At 41.3% G+C, this 9643-nt stretch overlaps 1 protein-coding gene, 1 non-coding gene and 1 pseudogene across 2 annotated transcripts; all 3 read right to left on the bottom strand.

Annotated features, from left to right (window-relative positions):
- Positions 1–4504: 4504 nt before the first annotated feature.
- On the bottom strand, positions 4505–6801 carry LOC103739114 (cytochrome c oxidase subunit 7C, mitochondrial). The gene is made up of 3 exons (XM_008839419.3): positions 6594–6801; positions 5732–5871; positions 4505–4601 (listed from the first exon to the last, which is right to left on the bottom strand). Exons 1-2 carry the CDS (start codon positions 6666–6668, stop codon positions 5755–5757), a joined length of 192 nt encoding a protein of 63 aa, XP_008837641.1. The 5' UTR covers positions 6669–6801; the 3' UTR covers positions 4505–4601; positions 5732–5754.
- On the bottom strand, positions 4690–4752 carry LOC115071421. The gene has a single exon (XR_003850508.1). It is a non-coding gene; the product is annotated as a small nucleolar RNA Z39 (small nucleolar RNA).
- A 599-nt stretch (positions 6802–7400) lies between the features above and the next one.
- LOC103739113 lies at positions 7401–7861 on the bottom strand (annotated as a pseudogene).
- Between the last annotated feature and the right edge of the window lie 1782 nt (positions 7862–9643).

Below are 9643 nucleotides of genomic sequence, written 5' to 3'. Positions count from 1 at the left end.
ATTTCTAGGGGCTGGAGAGATGGCTCAGCAGTTAAGCGTATGTACTGTTCTTGCAGAGCACTATTTTTTATTTTAGACTTTTACAAAAACTTTATTGAGAACTTCATACATGCATATAAAGTGTTTTGATCAAATCCATGCCCACTCCCTCCCCCCAATATTGCCCCCTCTGAAGAGGTAACCCTTAAAATCTTTTAAGGGTTAGATACAAGCTCCCAAAATTCTTTTGACATTTTTTGGCCTTTGGAACAGAGTATGTTGTTAACAGGACCAAGGACATTTTGACTTTTAGCCAAGAAACTGGATACATTTCTTTGGGGTCTTTTTACCATAGCTGCCTAGCCAATTCCTACCTCCTATTTTTATCACACCATCCTCTGAAGGGGTTACCCAAATTTCCAATTGAGAATAGGGACGCTGACCGCTCTGGCTTCTTCCATGCTGAACAGGGATGCAGGGTGAGGCCATTGGAGTACCCCTTCAGTGGGTCTATCTAAAAGACTCCCAAAATGCATATCTCTTGTCTCTAAGGGGAAAAGAAAGTCCTTGAGTCATGAATAGGAGATGTGAAGGAGAAGTAAGGGCAAGAGTAGTTAGTATTACAAGTTCTAGACAGGGAACTAGAAAAAAGTGAGAACAGGGCAATGTTCAAATGTTCATATGAGAGTCCATTGGAGTTTCTTTACAAGGGCTTCCAGAAGCATCCCTCTGTTGGGATCGTTGCAGAGGACTGTTTTTTAAAAATTTCTTTAAATTTGTGTGGGGTGGCATATGCATCTGTGCACGTGTGTGTGTGTGTGTGTGTGTGTATGTGTGCAAGTACACATATAGAGGACAGGGAAGGACATCTGATGTCTTCTGCCTCATTTCTTTGAGAAAAGCCCCCTCACCAGCTCACCAAGTTTTTTTCTTCTACTTTTTTTTTTTTTTTTTGGTTAGGCTGGCTGGCCAGCAAACCCCTGCTACACCTGTCTCTCAAACTCTATTCTCCCTGTGGCCCCTGCTCACCTGCAGCTCACCATGTAGACCAGGCTGGCCTTGAACTCACACAGATTCACCTGCCACTGCCTCCTAAGTGCTGGGATTAAAGGTGTGTACTACCATGCCAGACTTCTTTTTCTTTAAACAAATAGATCCCTACCACTTTGTCTGAAAAATTAAGTCAAATGGAATAAAATGTGACAAAGTTGAATAATATTTTGGCACAAATCCTCTGGGTTATTCTGGTTATTTGGCACATCTGCGTTATTCAATACATTTACATTTGGGAGACCCTCAGTCATTTGGGCAGGGGTGGAGGGGTGGTATTTTCACTGCACATTGCAAAACACACAGGCCCAGGGTTTGTCTTTTTAGGTAATATTTTTGGCTCCAATAATTTTTTGAAAAAATGTTCATTTGCCACTTATAGATGTCGAGTACATGAATAAATAAAAGCTTCTCCAACCTCAAAAGATGTTAAACTGGTATGGAAAACAGGTAAGAAAATTAGTAGTTTTAATACATGCTTAATTACAAAGCTATTGGCAGGGTTGAAGACACTGTGAAGTGTTTGGAGTTAGGGAAAGCATCAACAGAGACTGTAGAAACCGTGCTACCTGGATTAAATTAAGGCATGACAGTAGTACAGAAACCTTGAGATGGAACGCCAGTGTGAAGCTGAGATTATAGGATGTAACTAAATGCCAGTTGATACTGGACTTTTTACTCTGAAAAGATTAATTATATGAAAAGCTTTTCATTTAATACAAATATCACCTTTAAACACAGTACCATTGAAGTGTCTCTTGGCAGTGTTAGAACTGCAGCTCAGATGAGAAATACTCATCTCCATTGCAAAAGGCTTTGGAATCAACTTTAATAATGTACACATCCATTTTATTTCTCCTTCTCACAAGGGTTTCAATTAAGTACTGTAGACCCAAATCCTAGTAATGTTTTAATTTCATATTTTCGTTTTTTTTGTGTGTGGTGCCTACATGTGTGGAGACCTGTGCTCTATGTCAAGTTTTTTTTTTTTGTTTTTTTTTTTTCCATAATACTCCACCTTTATTTCTGAAACCCGAAAGTCATGGATCCAGTTGGGCTGGCTAGCCAGTGTGCTTCAGGAATTCAGTGGTCTCTGTCTCCTATTCCTCCCACAGGCTGGGGTTATAGGCAGACACTTCCAAGCCCACTTTTGTATAGGTTCGGGGGATCTTAACTCAGGTCTTCCCACTTGCAGGGCAAACATTTTTACTGACAAGAGCCCCCAGGTCTCCTCATTCTTATCAAAGTGGTTTTGATATTCAAAATTTAAGGAATGTGAAGGACAGAGCCCCTCACTGAAGCTGAGTTTAGCTTCATTTTGAATCCCTGCAAATCTCAGTGCAAGGCCTCCATTCCTAACTTCTATTGTGTATTCCTGAAGCAAAATGCAGGACATCACCCCACCCCACCTTCAGAACAGCCATGGAAGCAACACAGGGGCTTGTCTGGAAAACAAACCCTAGGTTCTACCAAACCCCTATTGGGTCTGTATTCTGGAATCAGGGAAATAACCTGCTGAAGGCATACGTTTACTTGTATTTAGGTAAATGCTAGTGGTAGTTACTTAAAAAATTCTCTAGTAAAAACTATACTAATCACAGCTATATGAAAAATGGTTAGTAATTCTTTTTTTTTTTTTTTAAACTTGGCAGATAGGTGTATGGTGATCAAGTTATTTGTTAAAACATTCCACAGAGGTGTTTTTTAAAGATACTTAAGTTGGTGGATTTTGGAACCAGCTGTCTATATAGTACCTGTTACACTGCATCCGCTGACACCTTTAAGCATTCAAGCCATGAAATGTGCCATCAGATGCCTATGGATTCTTCTAACTTGGAGTGTACTTGATATTTCTGAAGGCTGTAAAAAAATGTACTTATACAAAATCTATTGGCTTTTAGTATGTATGAGGGCATTGCCTGCATGTGTGAGTGCACCCATGTCCCCATGCTTTGCAGTGACAGCAGAGGTCAGAAGGCGGCCTTGGATCCCCTGGAACTGGAGTTACAGACAACTGTTACCGCAATGTGGGTAACTGGGAACTGAACCCAGGGTTCTCTACAATAGTCAGTGCTCTTAACCACTGAGCCATCTCTCCAATCCCCATTAGTTTTAAAATGTTGTCTTAAAAAGTGCATCCTTTCAGCAAACCATCTCTACAATGAATAGACTACTAGTTTACAATCTTTTTATTGTACTCTCTCATCATCTAGTATGCCAACAAACCAGGACTAAAATATTAAGTAACTACTTACTTTTCCCTGTCTACTACAAAGCCTTGGAAAGTACCCTGCAAACGGTGAGCATTTCACTTCTTGTGATTCAGTGACAAAATTACTAATGGGAACTATCTCTTATCCCTTCTAGGATTATGGTCGGAACTAAAAGAACAAAAATGGGATAGTTCCTTTATTGTCTTATATGCTGTTATAAATCTTCAATATTCTATTTTTGTTCTGTGTAAAAGACTGACTGATCAGCAGTATAATCACGGAGACAAAATTTTCAGCTTTAGGTTACTGACTGGGGCACAAAAGCAAAGTAAGTACCTAGTTAATCAGAACTTCAGTGTTATTGTTTTTTTCACATGACTAATCATGAGATTTATCCAAAGTAAATAGAATAACTACTTATATATTTAACTTATTAGGATGACCAGTCAGATTTGTAAATTTTTTTGAAACTTAAGTTGCCAATAAGATTCTGACCCAAGATCAAGATAAATGAAATCACTTAAGACTATTTGAAAAAACAAACAAACAAACAAACAAAAAAAAAACTAGTGAGTTTCAGGTCAGCTGGGGCTATAGGGAGATCCTGTCTCAAAAAAAAAAAAAAAAAAAAAAAAAAAAACCCAAATTCTAAATTATAGTTTACTGTGTGTTCATGTGCCATGGGTACAGGAGTTCACATTTGTGAGCATGCATGTGAAAGCACAAAGCTGACGTCAGCTGTCTTCCTTTAACCACTTTCTAAGGTAGGGTCTCTTGATAAACCTGGAACTCACAGCCAATTCAGAATTTAGTTTAACTAGCCAGCTTCACAAGTATTGATTTCCTACCTATTGAGCGCTGGGATTAAAGACAGGGCATCATGCCTGCCCAATTTTTTTTTTTTTTTTTTTTCTTTTTGAGGCAGTGTCTCCCTGTAGCCCCTGCTGGCCTGGAACTCACTATGTTATGTAGACCAGGCTGGCTTTTAACTCACAGAGATCCACCTGCCTCTGCCTCTGCTTGCCGAGTGCTGGGATTAGCTTGCGTCACCACGCCTGGCTCCTGCCCAAATTTTTACTAGGGTTCTGAGTATCTAAACTCAGGTGCTCAGGCTTGTGTACCAAGTACTTTATCTACTGAGCATCATCATCATCCCAGCCCCAATAAACAGTTCTAAATTAACCATAACAATCCAAAAAACCTAATACTAAATAATAAAATACACGCTCAATTGCATCCCTTAATTTCAGAGAAGAGGCATGAAATGTTCACATCATTAGTTTATTTACAATTATATCCGGTATGAGTTCAAGAGTTTAATCCACATCTCAGACTGTACCTCTTAAACATTCTTCATATCTGAAAAAAAAAACCAGAATTAATGGAATTATAAAAATCTCATTTTATATGTCACTCTAATTTCATTAATATAGTCTATCAATTTTGATACATCAGAAAGCGTTTACAGTATCATGAGTTTATTCATACTGATTTGCTTCATCACATGTACCAAAATCTTTCAAATTTAATGGCCTGACTAAATCTCCTTTAAAATTATCAGAAGGAAATCTTTGTCTACCAGTATGCAACATGAAGGGCATGTACCCAAATATATCTTTTCAGTGCAGTTTCTTAACCTGAGTACCACTGGTATTTTGTTTCAGAATTGGAACAATCAAAAACCTCCCCAGCCATAGTCAAATGTATCACTAATGTACAAAATCATCAAGCTGAGCAGATTTGCTAGTACCATAGCACAGGTTATCTGGGATTGATACAAGTTAAAGAAACACCAGAACATTTTTTCTCCTGGGGTTTTCATATATTACATCAACATTGCAAGCCCAGCTGCTAAAAACTGGTAGCAATGTGATCACTATCCAAAAGGAAGCAAAAGGTTCCAGCACTCGTGTTCAACCTGTGTTCCACTGGCCTTAAGTACCCCAGAATAGCTATGAATGTGCCCAACACAAAATCCTAAGCATTCTTAGAACATCATGATTTTTCTGTTTCAACTTTATTGTTGGATCTCAAGTGTGAACTTTGTAGACTAAAATGCCATATTGCAATGTCAAAAGCCTAGACAGAATACTAAAAGACATGTACATTCTCAAAGTTATTCCAGTATAAGACTCAAGATTGAGTAATTAAAACCTAGTATGGTTTATAAAGTATGAAAATTGGAAGGGGACTGCCTATGTGAATCATAAGCTATGGAACCTCAACTTATCATCTTTGTGTCTTCAATGGGGTTTTAAAACCACCAACATCACAAGTTAATTCAGATTAAGGTAACATGGTGCTCAATAAAGAATGACCTTTATTGATCAAAACAATGTTTATGGGTTTGCCAAACTGTCTCCACCAATACCACATTTACACTTTCAGGAATCAGACCTATACAACTATCCACTTGTGTGTGTTAGGGGGAGTATATTCAGACAGAACAGAAATCCATGCTGTAGGAAAATTAGAAACCTGCTAATTACCTGTTAAATGAAGTAAAACATCCTTATTTCTTAAGTAGTTGGTGCCTAACTATAAAGAAAGGTGCAGCAAATCCAGATCCAAAGAACAAAGTCATCATAGCCAGTAACCGCCACTTGTTTTCCACTGAAAACGGCAAATTCTGTTGGGAAAGAGAACAAGCATTAAAATTAGAACTTCATATAGCATCATTTCATCTATGACGACAGGAAGATAAGGAATAAGCACGCATGCACATTTGTCTATTTTATGCAATCAGGTCCACGCAACGAAACATAACAAAGGCCTGGTGGCCAGTAAACCCACTTAGAAATGTAAATAACCAAAAGGTTCTGTATTTTGGAAAACTGAGTCACTTTTAGAACTAACACGTTATCTAGTACATAGCAGTATCAATCACAGCACAAAATTTGACTCTTTCCTAGGTAGCCATCACCTACATCCCTTCTCTTCTCTTCAGTCAGCCCGGCGTCAACACTATGGGGTCGTCACCATTAACAACTCGGTTTATTTACACCAGGCGCTAGACCTGGCCTCAACAAGGAGGACTAGTACTTCCAATACAGCGGCCTGATTTTAAAAGGCTCAAACACGCTGCAGGCCCTCACTTCCTCTTGTTTTCAGTGACCTTCACTCCGAGTCCCACGCCCTCGTACTCAGCTTCGACCCACATCGCGACGCCGGGACATGTAGGCCTCGCAGCCACCGGATAGCTGACAGGCGGCGGGGTGGCCCCTCTCCTGGGAAGGGCTGCGGGCCTCCGTCTCTGCTGACTTCCCGGCTTCCCATTCCTGTCTCCACAGCCATTGGGCCAGCCTTGGATGGAGCGGGGGGCCGCCCAGCATCCCCGCTGACCCCACTCACCTTCCCGGGGCCCTCCTCATAGTGGCTGCGGCGGACCACGGAGGTGGCGAACCTCCTGACGCTCTGGCCCAACATGGCGCTGCTGGAAGCTCTGCGAGGGGTGCAGACACCTACCGTAGTAGAAATGGCCTTACCGCCACTCTCCTTTTCCTCTCGACCTTGCTACCCTATACGCAAAACCCGAAAGGGAAGATGGGAACTAACCACAGCGTCTTCCTTCCGGATTACAGACTGGCGGGCTCTAAGGATTATGGATTTTGTAGTCCAGGATGCACCAAGTCCCAGCTCAGCCCAGAAGGATTGTGGGAAATGTAGTCTAGCTTCGTGCTGTGAGAGCGAAAGAACCAAGGGATTTCTAACCCTCAATGACTCGTTCACACCTGAGTTCCGATCTAGTATTACTGGAGCCTGTTTCCAGAAACGATTCTATTGATTAAAGTTGAGCACTTTCATCTTGTGTGTTCCTTTATGAACAAGAAAATAAAAATATTTTCTTTTTGTGTGAGTCTATTACAAGTTTCTGTGATTGCAGTACTTCGCTAGTTGAGAGCTGTGTGTTGCGAACTTATCAGAGAAAACACAAAGCAAACAGCATGCTGCACAAAGGCTGTCAAGGAGAAAACCAAGTTGAAATCTAAGAGGTGAATTTTTTTTTCTTCTTATTAATACAGTATTTATTTGTCTTCTCTCTGTCAAACCCTGAGCCAACCACTTTCCCCAGACTTCCTGGGGAGGTACAGGAAAAGGAACATACAGGGCAGACGAGACATGGAACAAAGAATATGGGAGGTGGAGGCAGATGCTGTTTCACATGGCGAAGAGGATCAGAAAGGCCACCATCAGGCAAAAGAACCCCATGGCCTCCGAGAGGGCAAAGCCCAGAATTGCGTAGGAGAAGAGCTGTTGCTTCAGAGATGGGTTCCTGGCATAACCAATGATGAGGCTCCCAAACACAGTCCCAGTCCCAGCCCCAGAGCCAGCCACCCCAACGGTGGCAGCCCCAGCCCCAATGAACTTGGCTTCTGTGTCGATGTCCCTCAATATGGTGCTGGTTTGGAATCTGCGGGTAGGGAGGAGTGAGGTCAGGGGACGTGGGACTGCCAAGCTGCTGAGGCTCGCATTTGCAAATGTCTCTGATCAGTTCACCACCACTGCAGATAGATGTCGACTCAGTAGCTGGGAGGTGCTCCGCACCAAGGAGCGGGTAGAGAGGAACTTGGAGCAGGCATACATTTTCAGGGGTCAGGGGTCAAGGCAGGAGAGCTGTTCCTAGGACAGAGAAAACAGAGAGCAAGAGGTGAATTTTTTTTGAATATTTTTATTGATTTTTTGTGCATTTCATACAATAGATTTTAATAAAATTTACATCCTTCTTCCATCCACACCCTTCCCATAACTTCCCCCACCTGACTTCATTCATTCTGTCACATATGCCAAGGCCCATCAGGACAAGCATTTGCACCCCAATGTCCCTAGGTGCAAGTTCAACCACTGGACTCTAGTGGCCTATCAGCCACTCCTGCAAAGATCAACACTCCTTTAGTCTGTCAATAGTTCCTTGGCTATTGTTGGGGTCTGTGCTCATTTCCCCACTTCTATTCTGGGATTTTGTCTGACTGAGTAAGCATGGGTCTTGTCTGATTGAGTCAGCATGGGTCTTGTGCATGCTGTGAACATTGTTACAAGTTCATATGAGCAAATTCTGAGAGGCCTGAAAGCTTCTGTTTCCTTATGTTCAAGCATCAGCTCTGGCTCTTACCCTCTTTCCCGCTCCTCTTCCACATTGCGCCCTGAATCCTGGGTGCATGAGGTTTAATATAGGAGTCCTATCCAGGGACACTCACTCTGCAGTCTCTTATTCTCTATAACTTGGCCAGAAAGGTGGATTTTTGAATGTACAAAAATTGAGTATAAGAGGAAGTCCAGCAAACAGAGGAAATTTAATTCCAACATATATACAGCATGTCTGGGGTGTGGAAGAGATAAATACCCTCTGACACCTGGACCTAGGCTGTAGTAGGAATGGGTGTGCTCTTGATGAACATAAAGAATGTTGCAGAGCATCAACATCAGACAAGCCACCAGACATTGATAAATCAATTTTTTAAAGGCTATTTTGTAATCATATCAATACAAATATGCTGTATTAGTCAGGGTTCTCCAAAGAAACAGAACCAGTAGAATGAATATGTATAGAGATTTATCAGCTTAGCTCATAGGATAGAATCCAAGTAGTCTAACAATGGCTTCACCACACTGGAGAGGCTGAGAATCTGTAGTCACTCAGTCCACAAGGCTTGATGTCTCAGTAGTCCCAATCCGGTGCTGAAGGTCTGACAAATTCCAAAATATCAGCTAGTCTTCAGTCTACAGCAGCAAGATGAATTCACCAGCGAGAGAGAAGGCAAGCCTCAAAAAGCCCCAAAAAGGCGTTCTCCTCTGCCTTGGTCTTTTATACCGGCTGCCATCAGAAGGTAATGCCCACATGTAGGGTGTGTCTTCTAGCTTTAGATGATCCAATCAAGAAGATCTCTTTCATTTCAGTTAATCTCAGATCCAATCAAGTTGACACCCAGGATTAGCCATCACAAGTCCACCCCTTGTCAACTTGACACACAATAGCATCTCTCTATGTCATGCTTAATTTTCAAATGAAAACAATGTTGAGGTCATAATTTCACCTAACATAATATAACTATCCCATAATACAATGACCAATGCATTATATATCTTAGAGTAGGTGATAAGGTCTTCGAGGAATGCTTAGTCCTTTAGTGTCTCATAACCCAATATAATGATATAGGTTCACAACACTTCACTACTTAAAACATCTCAATTACATATTCAAAAAAGAAGAACTCAAGTACCTGCTTAACATGTGTATACATGCACAAGCCTATTCTTAACCAAATAGGACAAAAATACTCATGTCAATTACAATCCATGTTTCTGCAACTGGTCACGTGGCCTAAGTTGGTATTTGTAACTACGTTCCTCTACGACACATTCTGTATTTCCTCCAGCATCAGCAAGCAGGTCCACCATCATCA

This window comes from Nannospalax galili, unplaced genomic scaffold, assembly GCF_000622305.1.
Source record: "Nannospalax galili isolate Female #2095 unplaced genomic scaffold, S.galili_v1.0 scaffold918, whole genome shotgun sequence".
Classification (NCBI taxonomy): Eukaryota; Metazoa; Chordata; class Mammalia; order Rodentia; family Spalacidae; genus Nannospalax; species Nannospalax galili.
Note: the sequence above shows the minus strand (reverse complement) of the source record. Positions and strands in the feature narration are given on the sequence as shown.

Coding starts and splice junctions, on each gene's coding strand:
- LOC103739114 (XM_008839419.3), bottom strand. CDS start 6,668: ATGTTGGGCCAGAGCGTCAGGAGGTTCGCCACCTCCGTGGTCCGCCGC. Junction 5,872..6,593: donor ATGAGGAGGGCCCCGGGAAG/GTGAGTGGGGTC, acceptor CTTTCCCAACAG/AATTTGCCGTTTTCAGTGGA.